Genomic DNA, 19972 nt, shown 5'->3' with positions numbered 1-19972 from the left:
AACACTTTTAGATTTACAGAAAAGTTGCAAAGAGAGTTCAGAGAGGGCCTACTCATCCCACACCCGGTTTTCCTCTATTATTAGCATCTTACATTAATAAAATACATTTGTCACCATTAATGAACCATATTGATACATTATTATTAACGAAAGTCCATACTTAGAATTCTTTAGTGTACTTAATGTCCTTTTCCTTTTCTAGGATCCCATTCAAGATACCACATCACGTTTAGTTGTCATGTCCTTAGACTCCTCTTGGCTGTGAGTTTCACAGACTTTCATTGTTTCTGATGATCTTTCCATAGTATTTTGCATTCTCATGACATTCCATAAGTAGTCACTTGACTGCTATAAGTTAATGAAAATCTTTTTCTCTCATTCAAGACCTTAAATAAATCTTTCTCTTAAACTCTGTCAGTGTATTATCTTTATGGCATCTGATTTGAACAGAAGTAGCAACATTATCTAGCCATTTCAACATTTGTCGTAATCTTATTTTCATGTGGTTGTTGCAATCCCTTCACTACCACTAGATACACAAGGATGACTCGCAGGAGATGTGAGGATAAAGAGAAAAAGTTCCTCAAAGAGAGGAAAGGATAAAGGGAGGAAGAAGAGAGGGAATAAGTCAGAATGCCGAGGGGGCTGTGGGTAGAGGAGCTGGCTGATCATCTGTCCCACAGCATACATGCACTCTACAGCCGCAGAGTCTTGATGACACTGAGGACTAATGCACAGACTTTTCAAACAAAATTTAGAAAATTTTAAATAATGGGCTTAGAGCCTCATCTTAATACCTCCTGGTGTATATCAAATGATAGCTTTTCCTTTGATGATCAGTAATTCTGTTTCCTTCCAATGAAGTTGACTTTAATTAAGTCACAGTACTCAGAGTTCTTGTATTACCCTTGACTTGTTTAAATCCAGAATTCGGTTGGATTCCCAAAGATATATAATGCCTGCCTATCAAATATTAAGATGTACTTATAACCAGATGATGGATTCAAATTAATTTAAAAATTTTAAGTTTTTGAGAATTGTATTGATAAAATTCATACAGACACAGTAATTGATTAAATGCCTAATTATTTTGTCTGGAGTTTGTATGTTTCTGTTATGTAGGGGGAAAGGGTTAGATGTGAGCCACTTTAAATCCTTCTTGAAATAAGACAGGGTAGGGGCACCTGGCTGGCTCAGTCAGTAGAGCACGTGACTCTAAATCTCAAGGTCATGAGTTCAAGCCCCACATTGGGTGTAGAGCCTACTTAAAATACAAAAATTTAATTTAATTTAAAAAAAAACAAGCCAAGGTCAATGTAAATCACTCAAAGATAATGGAATATTGTGTAATGAACACAGGTGATTGATTAGAAAACCAAGACCAAGTCTTAATTTCACTTTTGACTGGTGTGATTACATAGCCACTGAACACCTGTGAGCTTCCGTTTCTCCATCTATGAAAGGAGGATGGTACTAATGCCTGCCTCATACTTGGTATTGTTCTGGATGAAGGGTGAGCTATTTATGAAAGTGTATTATAGTCTGTGCACTATTATACAAGTATTTTACTCATATACCATATATGATACTGTCTCTACAGCTTGACTTTATATAATTTACTGTTTGGGACTTTTAATAATTGAATGAAGTTTTATTTGCCATAAGACAGAGATATGTTGTCAAACTTGCATTTTTAAGTATAATCTACAGTAGCAGAAGACAAGAAAATAGCTCTAGGGGCGCCTGGGTAGCTCAGTCATTAAGCGTCTGCCTTCGGCTCAGGGCGTGATCCCAGCGTTCTGGGATCGAGCCCCGCATCAGGCTCCTCCGCTGGGAGCCTGCTTCTTCCTATCACACTCCCCCTGCTTGTGTTCCCTCTCTCGCTGGCTGTCTCTCTCTCTGTCAAATAAATAAATAAATCTTTAAGAAAAAAAAAAAAGAAAATAGCTCTAGATTTGATAAATCCGTCCTTTGCAGAAGTAGTTACACCATCATGAAAATGTGGTTGAATTTTTTAAATGCTAAGACCAAGCCTGATATGCTTAGGGAATTCTTGAAATTGATTCAAAATAAATGTTCAGGACATGAGTTCTATTCAAGATATAAAGCATGCCTTTGGCTCTAAGACTCCTAGAGCCTAAAAAGTTTTTCCAGGAAAGCATCCATTTTCTAAACTCTAATTTTTTTGTGGTTTTAGGAGCAAGGGGTGGGGTCGATTTTTGTAGTTTGTGGTTTTGTTGTCGTTTTACCTTGGCATAAAGCCAAATACTTCAGAAATTCTTGAGTTTTAACCTGGACTTCTCACCTGGCTTCCTAGTGGCACCTCAGTTAAAATGTGTTAAAAACCAAACTCAACACCTGCTGTCCTGTAAATAAATGACAGTTCGACAGTTTCTATTAATTATGATAAGGTTTTAATTGTAGCATAATTTTATAAATGAATACAGTGCTAGAAATTATATTTCCATTTTGTCACAACTGGAAATGGCAAAGAATTCTCAATCATCAGTCAACTGAAGTTCGTGCCAACTTGGTCGGAGAAAGTTTCGTACACAGAGTCAGTGTCTGTCCATTTTTCCCTTATACTTAGAATCATCCCAGTTTTGCCCTGTAAGTAGTGTGCCAAGTAGAAAGTGGATGTGAGGTAAAGGGGGATGAAGTGTTTGCCTAATGTTATGCTAAGCTGGTAAAGAATGTCCAGAGTTGTATCTCCTCAATGTACTAAAAACCACCTTTGTTTTTGAGCATTAGATCTCTGTAAGGGAGGGGAGGGGGTGGGGAAAAGGGATAGAGTGGTGATGGGTAGTAAGGAGGGCACGTATTGCATGGTGCACTGGGTGTTATACGCAACTAATGAATCATCGAACTTTACATCAGAAACCAGGGATGTACTGTATGGTGACTAACATAATATAATAAAAAATATTAAAATAAAAAAAAAATCTCTGTAAGGGACTTTGAGGTAAGTTGGGGAATGGAGCCATGATCTCTAGCTGCTACCAAAGTCAGCTTTACTCTGGGGAGGAGCAGAAACCTTATTAGCCTTTACCTATGAGGAAGACTGCTGTAAAAGGCAGACACAGGGAATCCATCCTTGGCTCAGTCATGCAGAGGTATGTCAGTACAGGCTATCAGGACCCTCAAGTCCATTTACCGGACCATCCCCTGGCCTTAGCTTCTTTAGGTATGTACCTCTGAACAGCAACACGGGCTTGCCCACTCACACTGAGATCCAAGCCCACATCCTCCAGTTTGCCCTAAGCCTCAGGGACTGTCATCAGCCTTTTCCCCTGGCTTTCTTGTATTTGGACACCTCTCCTGATGAACTGTTTGCCTCTTCCATGCATCTGCTCCTCAAAGCCCTGTACTACTGAGTGCAGAAGTCAACACCAAAAGGCCCAAAGGAAATCCCTGTTAGAAAGAATGGACTATTTTAGGGTGTTCATCATATCATAGAAAAACTTTAGAAATAGGCCCCTGTTTGTTAAGATTTACTGTGTTCCAGGCAGTATATTAGATACCTTACGTAGTACATTATCTCATCGTACCCTCATAGCACCCCTATAAGGAGCTATAATACCCCTTCTATAAATGAGAAGTCCGACAGAGTAGGGTTAAGAGATTTCCCCAGATTCACATAGTAAGTGGGACAAAATTAGGACTCAACTCTGTGTCTATTTGACACTAAAAGCTTGGAATTTTTTTCTTCGGCGAGTGTGCAATAACTTAGGCAAAATGTTGTTATCATGGTTATAACTGGATTTTTACCAATATTCCTCAGAAAACTAATATTTCTTGAGTGCACTGGGCTGGAGTTAGCAGAATATTTCTAGATTCTTGCCATTCAAGAAATCTATACTTTAAACGGCACATGTATGAACAAAGAATCACAATAGGTTAATGGTGGCATGTGTCAAGAGCAGCAGACTCACACGAAAAGAAAGAAATATCTATAGTCCATCTGGAAGAATCAGGGAGACTTTACAGTAAGAAGTAGCATTTGAGCTAGACTCGAAGGATGAATTGGAATTTCCCAGGTAAACAGAGCAGGATTTACAAAAAGAGAACCTTAGGAGCAAGGGCAAATGTGGAGAAATAGCAGTAATTTAGTATTGCTATATTAGGAGTACAGGGAGGAAGGGGCCAGAGTAAAAAGCTAGGGCCAGCTAGATCACAGACCAAAACTGTCGTGCAGAGAAGTGCTAGCTTTGTCCTCTACATGGTGCAAAACCATTGAAGAAATTTGAGCATGAGATGATCCATGTCGCCTCCCCAATAATTTACTCTGGTAACCATATAAAATATGGATTGAAGAAACATTATATGAGAATGAAAATAGAGGGGTAGTTATATTATTCCAGGTGAGAGTTGTTGAAGGTCTGCACTAAGACAGTGATGGGCGTGGGGGAGGGGAGCATAGAAAACAGACCGGACTAGGGAGTGATTGAGCAGAGAGCAACATTTCATTCACTACATTTGGGTAGTTGCAAAACTTTTTCATCCCAGATTCTTGGTCTCCCTACCTGCGTTTTCTCTAAATTAAAACAAGAGAAATAATAGTTTTCAATTCATGACATGGCTTTTCATTTACTTCATGTAAGCAATCACTTTGCATGATTTTTTACATTTTCACATCTGGATGATACAATGAAAAATTGTGGGGAACGCTCATAAATTTTATGAAATCTTTCAACTTCATCATGAAAACTTCAAAGTTAAAAACATATGGTCCATCCATCCAGCTCTTCTTGTATGTGAGCTTTTGGTCTGGAATTTATTTCCAGTCAAGTTATAATGTAAAATCACAAGTAAAATCACCATAGTTACCCCCACATTACAACTTCTAACACCATCACAGTACCACATTAGGTATGATTATTCATTTCTTTTTTCTTTTCTCTTGCCTTACAGAACTCAAGAGTTGTGACTTACGAACTGATGCGCTTTTTTTTATCGTGATCTTTTTGTTTCATATACTTCAAAGAAAGGCAAAGCATTTTAATCAGCTGTGCAGAGAAATGGGAAGAATGGAAGCAGATTTTCCCTAGATTGATAAACATGTACATTCATACATGTCTACACATTGATATGCACACATATAAATATATCTGTTATTCCAGTATGAGGCTTTATCATATATGGTAGACTCGTGGGTGCTAAAACCCAGTTTGACCATTTCATCACATTAATCATGATAGCCAGAAATGTTGATCCATTTCCCTGTAATGCATGTAAAAGACAACAGATTAGTTTAGCCAGATGTTTTTTAAACAATTTTACTTTTTGTTAAATTAGAGGACACAGAATAGGAAATTCAAAACTTAGAAGGAAAATATGTCTGCCTTAGTACTAAGAAGTATGACAAATTAATTTTGCTAGCATAATATGCCTTAAAAATTATTTCCAAAAATGTTCTAATAGATTTATACAATTCATAAATATTTTGTTGGTGGTGAGCTGTTTACCATTGTACTATCATTTTCAGCATTTACTAGGTATATCTCATATCTCTTATCTTCATATCTTCCTTTCCCCAAAACAAGAGAGTACACTCCTCAAATTGTGTAAGTAGCTGCCTCAGATCATGATATTAACTTATGTGTCTTTCAGTCAGCATTCTCCAGAATCTAATTTAATTGAAATAGCTTTGCCTGTGTAAACTTCTCCTTTGTTTAAATAAGATTTCACTGTTTAGTTTTGCCTTAAGCAAATGCAGCCGTTTGTTTGTCCATAAAACATTAGATTAAATGTATAGACTAATATGAATAGCTTCTCATCATTCCGCTTGGACCACTGGCAGTTGCCCCATTTGTAAGTATGTAGTGTATTATTTTTATTGAAAACCAGGGCTCTGTCTTCAGCCTGCTTTGGGGGGAAAATAAATTTTTGGCAAGAAAACTTATTGCCTTACCATTATTGATATTAAATTTGGAAAAGACTTCCTGAGATTTACTCTTTAGATGCAGCTTCTAATGCTTTTGATACAGTGAATTATATGGGTATTTGTTCATAAAGTACACTGAGTTTTTCTCTTTGTTTTATTACTGGTTCCCAGTATAACCTGGCTATATTTGCTACCCTAAAAAAACTAAATATTTGGCACTTTATAGGAAGTAATGTGGAACAAATGCTATTGGGAGTTTTGGTTCATTCCTTCCAATCCAGCTGTGGTTTACTTTCTGGTTTTCATTTTGATTATAGTAATTTAGAGGTATAATGCTTATTTTATGTTCGTTTGTTTTCTGTTAAGGTTAACATGAGATCCCCAGTGGAGAAGGCAAGTGCCATGGTATTCTTATAATATGTGCATTTTTTTTTTCCCTGTTCAGGCAATGCTGGATGTGGCTGCAAACCAGGGCTGGCTGGTGACTGCCCTGAATATCACCAATCTGGTTCAGATGGTGATCCAGGGTCGATGGTTAAAGGACTCTTCTCTTCTTTCAGTACCAAACATAGAACACCACCATCTTCACGTTTTCAAGTAATAGTTGGAATTTTCAATTTAATTGGCTTTTTTTAATTTCAAAAATAATATTTTCTTTACCTGTGGGGTCACTTGAATTTCATGTTTTGCCTAGGATATTGATTCTTTACAGTGAAAATGCCTGTTTCCCAGAGGGAGGCGTGGCCTAGTGATATAAGGGTCTCAGTTAGAATTTGTTCATCTACCACAAGCTGAATCACAATTCATTTTAACCTACTCTTGCTTTCTATTTGCAGCATTACATACATTTCTACTTTAACTGCATTTATTCCTTTACAATATCAGCCTTTATCTTAAAAGATGTTATGAAAGTGCTTTGTGATCTAAATCAAAATAAATTACCAATTTCTCTTATTGCACAGTGGATTTGAGGGATCTGAAATCCGTGGTCAAAAGTAAATTGTACATCTACAAAATGTCCAAAACGGGGTAGTTACATATACTATCAGCTCAAGATAGAACCTGTACTAAAAAGAAGGGTTTATATTATCGTCAGACTATTTAACCTCTAGGTCCTGTATACATAGCTGCAAATATTTTAGCAAGGAAAAGAACAGTACGTTTTACAAGTAAGGTTGGCAGTGTTTAAATGAAAGTGTTGGTTTCACACCAGTGTTTCACATCAGTTGAGAGATACTTGGCAGCTAAAATGTTTGTTGACAGTCATGTAGACAAACAGAACGGTCTGACTGAAGGCTCCCACCAAGTACCCACTTCCTCTTGTCAGCTGGACTAAGGGGGGCATTCATTGAGTCATCTAGATACAGATGCCACCCAGAACCTCACACACACGGGGACCTCCTCAGAAAGTCCCGCAGTTGGACTCAAGTGTACTGGGTCCCAAGGCAGTTATTTCCATGGTGCTTGAGTCCCCACCATGGGATGTCCTGGAAACTAAAAGGCACATTCAGAGAGTGAGCCTCACCAGCAGCAGGTGGCATGAGGGGAAAGCAGACACCTCATGTCTGCAGCTCAGTTTCAGGAACCCTTCCAATATGGTACTAAAAGTTACAGGAGTTGGGTTTCAGCAGTAAAGTAGGTACATAAGGGGACTGCTGCAACGCTGCATGCAGATCTGTTATGGAAAGCTGCTTGGGGTCTAGGAGACTTGATCCAGTTCTTTGCTGTCACCCTGAAAAGCACTATATTTATATCATTTCAATTGTATTTTTCTTCTTGCTATATAAACAGGAAATAGAGGGTAATATTTAGGTGGACTGTTCTTGGGGCTCTGGCACTATTGTGGTATATAAATCTCAAAGATTCCCAAAATGTACTTTTAATTGTATGTTCCCAACAACTTAAAATGAAAACTTTATTCAAATAATTATATTAGAGACACCTGCCTACATCCATTAAAAAGACATACCAGGGCTCCAGTTCAGCGCCTTATCCACATGGAAGCACCGGTATACATTAGTGCCTTCCTATAGACACTCACCCCTACCTGTAAACCCTGAGTGTTACTGAGCTCACATTTGATTTACATACCGTATGTCCTAATAGCCTTACTGCCTGGATTGATACATTAGAGAATGCTGGCTGATTTTGAAACTTAATGATAATGGCCTTTAAAAAGTTGAATAGTAGTCTTAATTTTAAAAAACTGTCCTCATTTGGTAAACCACCATTGTCAGGAATTCTCATTTGCACCATGAAAGAATTAGTTGATTAATGTTGATATTATTTCTCAGGAAATGGAGCCCAGGTATAAAGGGTGTACGTGGTGGGGGCCATGGTCTCATCGATTGCCTTCCTGAACTGATCCATGCCTGCGGAGGGAAAGACCATGTATTCAGTTCCATGATGGAAAATGAGCTACCAGCTGTAAAAATGAAGCAGGTCAGGCCATTGTTTCTATGTTTCAAAGCTTCCTTATTCTGTCCAGGAAATTATACCAAGAGTTTTCTAACTTAAAGCATTGGTTTTCGAGTCAGACTCACCTGGGTTTGAATTCTGTCTGCCATTTACTTGGTCATGAACATGGACACATCATACCTGTCTCATGAAGTTTTGTGAAAATTAAGCAGGATATTATTATGTCAACTGCTTTATGCAATTCCCAATATAGAACAGAGTTCAATAATAATATTAAAAATAATTACAGTAACAATAATTAGTAGTAGGATTGGCATTATTGGAAGTTGATTCAGTATAATGCCATTAAACCAGCTTAGAAAGGCCTACAGTAGCTTGTCCATCACTAACTAGGCTGCATTACCCACTTGGGTATAAATTTCAGTTGGGTAGATTTTCATGCAATTCCCTCAGCTACGTTCTTATACCCTCCCCCTTTATTTTAATCACTTTATTGTTCCTAGATTCTAAAGTATTTCTTTAAGTAAACTTCTTATTTGTATACCATATAACTTAGAAAGCTAAGTCTATGTTGTAAAAGACAACATAGGTCATCTCTCCAAACCGTCTTTGGAAAGGCCAAAAATATGAATGAACGACGCCAGAAATATTTGGCATATATAGACTTTCAAGTCTTAAGGTGTTTTACCCTAAATATGTCAAACATTCAGGATTTATAACATAATTAACATGTTGACTTGCAAATGCAGGTATTAAAAAAACTTCTAAGCCATGTCATTCTTTTTTTTCCAGTGGAACTTAGTTTTGAGCAACTTAGAAATAAGTATTACAGGCATTAAAGTCTGATTGTTCAATTTCTGTTGAACTCAAAATTGGCACAAAAAACAACTTAAATATTCATAATAAGTGCCTACCTTTCTAACTAAATTACCATCAAAATTATGAATAAAAACAATATATTTAAACCAAAACAAGGCTTCTGTTAGCAACAACAAATTTCTAGCCTAACATACACTGATTTCAAGCCAAGTTTTAGATGTGATGAAAAATTAGAACATTGTTATAATTAGTTCAGGGAGAACTCAGAAGTAAACTTACTTAATTTATTTGCATAAATTGCCATTCTGTTATCTTTAAAACCAAATGCAAATTGGCTCAGTCTGATATGATGATGGTTATTTGGCTCAAAAGTGCTTCAATTTGCAGAGCAATCTGGTGTCGGCTCTGCAGTGAGGCGATCCCAGGTAACATACAAATCCTGAATTATTCCAGAAATTAGTATGTTTAAAGCATCAATTTAAGTGCTAATTGCAGTAGTAATGAGAAAAAGCAGTACGACTGTGAGATTTGCATCTTCTACCCCATCAGTATGCCTGGAACGGCTGCTGACTGGCAGAGGATTTGGCTGCTAATTAAATAATTGTATGCATGGCAGTGCTCTTGCCTGATTCAATAGATGAAGATTAATCCTCAGATAAATATGTTTGGCTGGTATTGAAATGTCTTAGCAGTTTCTTTAAAAATAGCTTATGTTTTTTATATGTGTGTGTGTGTGTGTGTATACACACACCCAACAAATATATGTGTACACAACAAGGATGAAAAATAATAATATCAAGTGCTACCAAAAAGATCACATAAATATATAAACCAGATCTGACTTTTAGGTGCCTTGTAAAGTAAAATCCCAACGAGTTGTAATAACTGAAAACATCTTTTGGTAACTAATTTAATAGTACAAGTAAAGAAAGATGAAGTCTTGCTTCGTGTGGTAAATGTTACTTACGTTGTCTCACAAATTAAATGCTTTACAGAAATTGTGTATTTAAGTGTGCCCTTGATCACTTTTCCACTCTGGCCAGGCTTAGAACATTAAGTGGTATAGCTTCTCTACTCAGTGACTACTGGTTCTAGCAAGGGATAGGCCATCTGTTACCTTGAAGCACAGTGTAGACCATTCTGTAGCTTGACTATTTCAAGATCTACTCCAGACATAATTTCAGATTCACAAGACAAGTTATAGGATTGTAGGTGGATTGAAAATCTGCATTAGATTTACATTTTTTAAATTCCTGAGAGGTAGTTTGATTCATCAGTTACTTCATTTCAATTAGGTATACTAGGCAGCACTAAAATCTTAGCAAACAGAACATCAAAGTCTATAAGGAAATCTATGGTATATAGTTAAGAAAGAAAAGAAAATACAAAATTAAAGTATTCATGCTCTTTTAAAAATTAACTTAGAAGGTAACAACTGATAAAACCAACCAATATATTGAGAAGTTTTCTTGGCTGATAGTGATACTCTAAATAATTATAAGTGTTAGGAAAAGGTGACAATAAGTTATGTGATAACATTAAGTTTATTTTGTTACATCCTTTCTGTAGACTTAGAAATTCATTTGTTCTTGATCAGCACTTGCTTTATGTATACTGATTTCTCAAAATGTCTTTCAATTTAAAGAGCAAGAATAAAATTGGTAAAATGTTTTCTGTCCCTTGAGTATGCATCATTTTAATTGGTATTCTCAGTATAATGCCGAAAATACATATTTATTTCTAGAAGGACCCTAGACTTACAGGGTTCCTTGTGATATACAAACATTTAGAAATGTTCTCCTTTCAGAATACATTTGGAGTATGGACCAAAAAATCATTTTGTACAGTAAGTAGTCGATGAATGACGCCGAGCGACATCAGCAATGCATCACAATGTTTTTTCAAGTTGTCTTTATCTCCCCAGTAATGCTCTCTGCCTTAGAAGTCATGTACGTGACATACGTGTTAGACCAGATGCTTCTCTAAAGCACACCAGCTCAAAAACAAACGTTTTTTAAACTTATGGGTTAGTATAGTCAATAGCCACACGCTATCTAGGCGGGATTTACAGTGAAGGAGTCACATGACAAGTTTAGTGACTGATTCATACTTTTTTAGTTGCTTTTAAAAGGACTTTAAACTACAGAGATTAAAAGCACACTATTTTTACCCACAAACAAATGAGTACAAAAAAAATTGGGAAATCTGAATAAGAACTGTGGATTGTGTCAGTGTCAATATCCTGTATTAATAGTGTATGTTGAAAAATGCTACCATTGGGGGAAACTGGGGAAATGGTGCACAGGATCTCTCTGTATTATTTCTTATAACTGCACCGAATCTAGAATGAATCTCAAAACAAAGAGGTTGGTTTTTTTCAAAGCACGGTTTCTAAATCACTGCATTTCACATTAACCCTTCCTTTATTATGTTTTCTTCTGTTTTATATCCAGGCATGGAATTTCTTATCCCGCTTGCCAGTGATAGATGTTGGCTTAAGTGTCAAAGGCTGGTGGGATGACTCAGTGGAGGGACATGATGAACTCTCTATCACAACTCTGACTGCAGACAAACGAAATGACAACAGGTGGATCAGATTGCATGCTGATCAAGAGTATGTGCTTCAAGTCAGCTTGCAGAGAGTCCACTTTGGGTCCCACAAGGTATAGTGTTTGGTTTCCATTCTCAAATGTTTCACACCAGATCCCGGCATGCCCCACCACGCATATCTTTTATATTACTAATGTGCCCGTGTCATTCACGAATCCTGCTTTCTCAACTGGCCTTAAGCAGTGAGAGTCAGTCTTCTGGAACCAGTCGGTTCTCCTCATGTGCCATTTTTCAGCCCCAGAAGATGCACCTTACATAATAATACATTGCCTGGAGTACCGTTCTCCTCCCGTCTGTCTCCTCAGCCCTGCAGAATTTCCCGGAATTTGGAGTACCAATTCTCTGGCCCTACTTATCAGACTGGCTGCGTCAGAATCTCAGGGGGAGAAATCTCAAAATCTGTACTTGTACCCAGCACCCCAAATGATTTTTAAGGACATTAAGGTTAGATTAGCACTTCCCAGGGACACTTTGGTACATAGAAACCACATGTAGCTAGGTGCAAAGGAGGGCAAAGCTTTCCCACTCAGCTCTGTGAGTTTGAATAAGACACTAAAGCTTTTCTCTGCCTCGGTTGCCACATCTTCATGCTTCCTTCACTAGAATGCACACGAGAGAGCTTTGTCCGTGTTCATACAGGCCACAAATTTACAACACGTTCATTTTAAATTACTCTGGTCTTTTCTGTTACCTATGACACAGAAACTTAAACATTTGGCCCTCTAAGAATATTAGTACAGAGCATGTGGGCAGATTGGTTTTTAGTACCACAATAATTGAAATAAGAAAGAATTTGTCTTCTGTTTCACCCCGTGCCGTCAGGGGCATTCCCATATCTAAAATAAGCCCTCAAATTAAGGAGGGCACGTGATGCGATGAGCACTGGGTGTTATACGCAACTAATGAGTCATTGAACACTACATCAGAAATTAATGATGTACTACTATATGTTTGCTAATTGAATTTAAATTTAAAAAGTAAATAAATAAAATCAAGTAAGCCCTCAGGATTGAGGTTATTGTTCATGAGTACTGTCCACTCTGTTTCAAACACAGAATGGTCAGGAGCTTTCTGTCGTTACATCTTTTTAGCACTGTGCCTTCGGGTCCCATCACATCTAATATCTAATTCTAAAAATCAGCCAGTTTAAGTACGAACTGATTGGCTTCTGGTGTTTCAGAGGTCTTAATATGAGCATTTTTGGATGACCTAATTTATCCCAACTTACAAAAAAAATAGTAATAATCATATAGATAAAATCATGGGGGAAAAACTAAGATTTTTCTACCTTACTATTACTACTTAAAAATTAGATTTAATCATACTAGAAAAGCTCTCAATTTGTTTCTAAATGCTGTAAAAATGCATTGCTCTCAGACTTCTCTTTTAAAATGTCTTAAGTGCAGCATCTCCCTCTAGAATATTTAATGATCTCTGATTGAGAGCGTGTCATTATTAGTAAATTTTTTGCCGTAATGTCATTGTCTTAAAGAATCACTAAAATAATCTCGTATTTCATAAAATCTATCTAAAGTAAAGACTTCAAGTGCTGCCATTATGGTGATGTAGGTTCTTGGATTGTGGTGATTAATGTATTTTACAAATCGCTTGGCTTACAATTTCCCATTCCTCAAAGAAAGGATTTTTTAATATTGCCATATTAGAATATATGTTTTTTTATGTGAGTTTTATTCTTGGGTTGAGGGAAGGTATTTATATTATATAGTACTTATTATCTTGAGGTCCATGGTCTAGTTTTGATTGTCTTTTTTCCCCTAGGTATCAGTTTCTTGTGAACAAGGCTTTGGACGATTTGGTTAACATGATTATATCTCAATCCGTTCATCTGCAAATGGGGTATTAATATCACTTATAAGAATGATGTGAGAATTTACTAATTTGATATTAAGATTCGGGGCTTTCTGTTCTAACTGAGCCCAATACCGTGGTGCTTATAGCCACAAAGTTGTATCTATAATGTGCTTCAAGGGTCCTGAAAAATGGTAGGTGATAGCATATCAAAGACACCAAGCCAGAAAATTTAAAACATCCCAGATAGACATACTGAACCGTGTAGAGTTACGGCCTTCAAGGAAACAACTTAGCCTTTTAACCACAACCAAGGGGCATAGACAGTCTAGACATTATTAATGGTTTCTCTCTTTTTCTGGTTTACAGGGAAAGCAAGACAGCCACGCAGTTACCCCCCGATTTCCCAAATTAAAAGATGAAGGATGGTTTTTGATATTAGGAGAAGTAGATAAGAGAGAACTCATCGCTTTGAAAAGAGTAGGATATGTTCGAAATCATCACGTTGTTTCCATTTCTTTTTATACCCCTGAACTACCTGGAAGGTAAGCAGAATCTCACCACCAAAGTTCTGAAAGAACTGAAGATGACTGTGGTTTCACGCTTTGTTCTGTTTTTATGTTTTAGGTATATCTACACACTGTATCTCATGAGCGACTGCTACCTTGGCCTGGACCAGCAGTATGACATTCATCTCAACGTCACACCAGCAAGCATTTCCGCACAGGTCAACGAGGAGGTCTCCGAGGCCTTGACTGACCTGAAAGTGAAGTAACCTGACCTGAACAGTCCATGTGAGAGAAGTGGTTAAGAAGTCTGACTGTTCATTCATCTAACAAAGCCAAATTATTTGATGTTTGCCTTGGTGGAATCAACTTCTGACCTCAAGACACCCAGGAAATCGACAGCGGCCGCAGTATTGACTCCAGCAACACAAAGCTAACTGCGGTGCCTTTTCACAAATGTTGCCTTTTATAGTGTTGACTTCATGGGTTTCTTGATATGTGCAATGAACACGCATGTGGGAGAACCTCGTGTATATTGAGATGAGATTTAAGAATTACACATCAAATTTTGTATCTCACAGTGTAATGTTTACAAGAATGCTGGTTTCTTTTTTTCTAAGGGAAACGACACTGAGGCGTGGCAGTGTTAGGATTTGTTGTAACAGATTTCTAACCCTGCAGCATAAAACACATACGATAAATCTGTATGGAGGCACATAATGTGGGTCGTTAGCAAGATTTATACTTTGATCATATGTAGTTTCAAGAATTTCTTATAGTCAAAAATGTTAATAATATATGATGTAAAATTATATTGCAGAGCCCAGTGATGATAAAGAAAACAGAATATACTGATCTTAGAAAATGTAGATACTGTAACTGGTGGAAATAAAATATTTAGAGTGCCACTTCAAGACAAGCTTGATTGAGTTCTCTCTCCTGCTTCCTTCCCCTTTATTCCCCCTTACTCTTCTTTTCATGACCTCTACTTCAAGACTTCACTTCCGTTCTCTTTCCGATGTATTTATTTAGAGAGAAGTACAGTCTAATTCGTATTGTAACAGGGACAGACCACACAGTACAATTCGTCATCTTTATGCCTTCCAAGACAGGTCTGAGGCAAACACAGAACATTTCCAACCCCTCCAGGTAGGTTTCCACTTGTGATAAGGAAGTATCTCTATGTCCATTCGGTTTCCATCACAAAAAATACTTTTTTCAAACACTAAAATGTTGTTCGAATCCAATGTCTATATAATATACAGAATGAAATTCTATCCTTGGAAAGTAATTTCAGTTGTTCCTGGTCCTGTAATGAATTATTTTAAAATACTTTCCAATGTAAACACCTCAAGTACTAGAATTTAAAAGTTTTTCATAAACTGGAATATATTGCTTTTGTGTGCCTTCTTGTCCAGGCTGAACAATAATAATAATAATAAAGTAAGAATAAATAAAAGTGGGGTGGGGAGACAGGCATGCACTCTACAAAATTAAATCTGAGTGATGAATGGGAAGACACTGAAGTCCAGTGGGTACGAGGCGTCTGAAGGGCTCTTGTCTCAGAAATTTACTCCACATAAAGGGTTATTTCTGCTTTTCCTGTGGTGGTTTATTTCCTAATTGAAGTTTATACCTTAACCCCTGTTTTAGTGAAATTAAATGAAAATGAAAGGTTATGCACAAATGGTCATCAGTCTCTGCAGGAAGCTGAGGAGAAACCGTCTCATTGTCTTCATGTTTCTCAGCATCACTCCTTTGTGTTGAGAGACCATGCAGGTTTGGGGAGGTAGGAATCTACTTCACTGGACATGTGACACAGGACATAGAAGCAATAAGAAAGAATTTCTGTTCTGTCCCTCAGAGAGGGAAAAATAACGTGACTGATTAAACTGTAAAATTAAGAGTGATTAGTTTGCAATAAGGCACAGAAGACACTAGTGAGGCAAGGTGTGCTTGGATGGAAACATGCCATCTCAGTGAGTGATGAACGCTATTTGTCCATGACTTTATTCTCACTCATAACTCAACCAAAATGTTAGTGTTAAGTTTGCGTTCTAACAGGGCATGTGCCAACATAATCAGACTAATTTCATATTCCATTTTATATTCCTCTGGATTTCATCAAGTTCAAATAATTGAAATGCCAGTCAGATACTCGTTCTAGGTAGTATGTTGAGTACTCTGATACCCACGTGAATCAGAGACATATCCTGCCCTTAAGGCAGCCTGGTGATGAAAAGAAGAGGTAGATATAATAAAAGTAACTGCAGCAGTGAGATATTATTCTTACAAAAAATCATGAAACGATATGTAGGCTGGGATTTGAAGACGGTTAGAATTGTGAAAGCAGAGAGGAAAGAACATTGCAGGTAGATCAGCATTAACAAAGGCTCTGAGAACCCCGCCTAGGATGTCCAGTTGGCCCGCTCTTTCAGAAACATGAAAGGAATCAATAGGCAAGAAGGATGGAAAAATCTGGAATGATCTTGAGTTAGAGAGTAAGGACAGCAAATCTTATGTGTAAGACAGTACAATTCCCTGGCAGGTCACCACAGAAGATTATGACAATGGACATTCTGAGAGTGGAACGGAGAAGTGGAGACATGAGCTAGCCAGGAGTGTGGGAAGGCATGCATCTGTGCCTATGGTGGGTCATGTGTACTAAATATAAGAAGCCTAGGAAGTAAGAACCAAATCAAGAGTTCTGGCTTTGTGGGTGGTAGGTCATTAATGATTGTTAAGAGAGTAATTTCAGCAAAATGGGGATGGAGGAAGCTTAGACTGCAGAAGGTAAGGCCTGAGTGGGCAATGAGAAAGGAGAGGCAGTAAGTTCTGCAGACTTCGCTTGGCAAAGGTCTAATGAGATGAAGTGTGTAGTGATAGGGTGGACATTAGTTGGTAAGAATCAGAAAACGTCTGTTTCCTTCCAACATTTTCCCCTGCACATACATTTTCCTTACACATACATTACCACCATTGAACTGAAGCTAAAATTCCTCACCCATGCTCCCAAAAATATTTGGGTTGTTCCTCAGTCTTATCCCTGTTCTCCCTCAGGACAAAGTGGATACCAGTTCTCTTGCAAACAGGTCCTCTTGTCTCTAGTTACATTTAGGCACAATTGAAATTCAAGTGTCAGAAACAATCCCACATCCCTATTGCCCCAACACAAGAATGCAGGACCTTCAGCCTCAACAATGAGTTGACATGGATAAGGAACCATTCTCTGTCTATACTTCCCAAATTCCATGGTCAGCTCTTTGATGGGAAGAGGATACAGCGATGCAATATTTAGTCACCAAAAATGACCTGTTTTCTCTTACCATCGCCTACACAGATGATGCAACAGAGTGAAAATCTACAAGACAGATCCTCCTCCTCACGTTTTTCCTTCTAGTAAACTAAGTCAGTAGCCTTAGAAAACTGCACATCACTCCCCAAGCACGCTCTCCACACACACCTGCAGTTGCTCAGACCAAAACCTTGGAGTCATTCCGACTCCCCTTTTCTCCCAACCCACACCTAATCTGCCCGCAAACCCGTTCAGCTTTACCTTTAAAATCTATCCAGAATCCAACCATCTTTACTACTACCACCGTCAGCCACACCGCATCCTTTTGCCCGGCCTCCCTGCCGCGACTCTTGCCCCTTATGGTATTTTCACTCCACAACAAACATCCTTTTGACAGGTTTAAGTCTGGTGATGAGCGTGCTTTGCTCAAAATCTTCCAACGCCTTTCCATCAGAAGAAAAGCCAAACTCTTCACAGTGCCTACAAGGTACTGCATGGTCTGCGCCTCCTCCCCTAACTCCCCCTGACCTCATCTCCTCACTCTCCCTCTTGCTCACTCGGCCCCAGCCACAGTGGCCACCTTGCTATTGGTGAACATCATGCACGACCTTTGCTCTTGCTACTCCTTCAGTCTCAACAGCTGTTTGGCCAGACGCCCACAGGTCTAGCCATCTTTGTTTAAATGGCAACACCACCCGAGCCCACCAGTCCTCCCCATCTTCCTTTCTTGTTTTTCTCCATTATTCTTATCACCACAGAAATATGTGTTTATTGTTACTCTCTCCTGACTAAGTCAGGAAGGCTGGGATTTGTGTTGCTCTCGTGCCTGGTTACGTTATCAGGACGTATAACATTACCTGGCACGTGGTAGATGTTTAATAAATACTTGCTGAATGACTAAATGAACATGAAGACACATGGATTCTAAAATACAGCACATGCACCTCCGTTGACACCTGTACTAGAGATTGCAACTACTCTCCCGGATTCACCCAGAGCAGGGTGCTTACCTGAACGTCTGATAACATCCCCACAGAGGAAAGGGAAACTTAGGTTAGTTGGTACTTTTATTGTCATGATGACTTATTATTTATGGAAAAAAGGAATGAAATATTTTTATGAAGCAATGGATCTTGGATATTATAGTTATTTTAAAACTTCAAAATTATCATAAAACCTTTTCAGCCTGAGGTTGTACTGTCTTCTCTCACCAGAAGTCTTTCATTCCTCCATCACTACTGCTAACTACTCACAATGAAAGGATCCCCAAACAAGAACTCCATATGCTTGAAGAATATGAACTGATAATAACTTCGTGCCTTCTCTCTTTCAGAAATAATCCAAACTGAGTAGGCAAAGACTATTTCACAACCCAGCTTCTTTAAAAAGAAAAATCTAGGGACACCTTGGTGATTCAGTCGGTTAAGTATCTGACTTGATTTTCGCTCAGGTCATGATCTCAGGGTCATGAGATTGAATCCCGCATTGCCCTCTGTCCCTCTGCTCACTTGTGCACTCTCTCTCTCTCTCTCTCTCTCTCGCTCGCTAAAATAAATAAACATTTTAAAAAGTAAAAAGAAAAACCTGAAGTAAGTTTTCAATCTTCAGATTGAGTATTAGTAAATATAAAAGAACTTGGCTTCCAAGATATGTTTTGAGCCCTTAGATTAGCTTTCTTTTTCTGCTTTCAGAAATCTAAATTCTAAATCTAAGCAAAACGAGGAGATAAAAATGTGTAGTTTAATGAGTTCAAGTTATATTATTTTAAGGTCCTCAAAAATTCTAAGAATAATTATTGATTCCAGGTTGTCCAGGAAGCCTGATTCTAAGTAATGGAGAATGGTTGCAGTGATGTCTAGAAAGTTATTCCCACAACATCAGCCTCAGCTCTTTCACTTTTCATCATGAGCATTCTGTACGACCCCTGGAAAATAAAATGCTTCAAATGTGAGACTTCTAAAGATTTCAGGGATTCCACCTTGCTTGAAACTTCTCAAGTCTTTCGTATGTCAATTTGAGATGGATCTTGGGGTCCTAGTCAGGGGTTGGATCCAGTCTTACCCAAGGTCAAGCTTTAGGTCCAGACAGCCACATCTGAATGGATACTTAAATTTTTATTGTTATTCTTCAACTAGCCTGTAATTTGGAAAATATTTCTAAAATGCACATGATTAAAGTTTCATGAGTAATACTGTATCCGTAAATTAATGTTAACCTCTCTCATTATAGAGAGGTCCTGGAGAAGATGATTAACTGCAAATCCATATTTGGTTAGCAGAAGAATCACAGCACCGCCTTGTCATTAAAAGATCTTTGAATCCCCAAACCCATGTTTCCTTACTTGTTACCGTGATTTTATTTGGACTTGTTAAACTACATAGACGCTGTGCCTGTCTATTGAAAACAGATAGTTGCCTTGAATGATTGCACCTTTTGATTCCAAGTCATAGTGAAAACAGTTTTTAATGATTTGAGGATTGTAGGACTGATCTAAGATGAATTTTACTCCAGAGCTTTCAACCCTGATAGATCTTGGAATCAGAAGACTGCACTTTGCAGGATGTGAAGGGCTGAGCTAGCCGGTTTTAGAACTCCCTACAGCTAATCGGGCCCATATTTGCCAGTGGCCTC

At 38.0% G+C, this 19972-nt stretch overlaps 1 protein-coding gene across 6 annotated transcripts in view; it reads left to right on the top strand.

Moving 5' to 3' along the window:
- ASCC3 (activating signal cointegrator 1 complex subunit 3) overlaps nucleotides 1–19683 on the top strand; it is a 329433-nt gene extending 309750 nt beyond the window's left edge. For 4 of the 6 annotated variants that reach the window (XM_045806990.2, XM_045806992.2, XM_045806991.2 and 1 more), the window contains 5 exons: nucleotides 6330–6481; nucleotides 8179–8326; nucleotides 11575–11784; nucleotides 13910–14085; nucleotides 14168–19682. In XM_045806990.2, coding sequence (XP_045662946.1) covers nucleotides 6330–6481; nucleotides 8179–8326; nucleotides 11575–11784; nucleotides 13910–14085; nucleotides 14168–14315 — 834 coding nt within the window. In that variant the 3' untranslated portion in view covers nucleotides 14316–19682. Of the gene's footprint in view, nucleotides 1–6329; nucleotides 6482–8178; nucleotides 8327–11574; nucleotides 11785–13909; nucleotides 14086–14167 lie in introns of all 6 variants that reach the window. The other 2 variants (XM_087865343.1, XM_045806995.2) reach the window with 1 other exon arrangement.
- The last annotated feature ends 289 nt before the right edge of the window (nucleotides 19684–19972 follow it).

Source organism: Ursus americanus, chromosome 11 (assembly GCF_024610735.1).
Source record: "Ursus americanus isolate L20-20 chromosome 11, mUrsAme1.1.p, whole genome shotgun sequence".
Taxonomy (NCBI): Eukaryota; Metazoa; Chordata; class Mammalia; order Carnivora; family Ursidae; genus Ursus; species Ursus americanus.
This window is presented reverse-complemented; position numbering and strand designations above follow the sequence as displayed.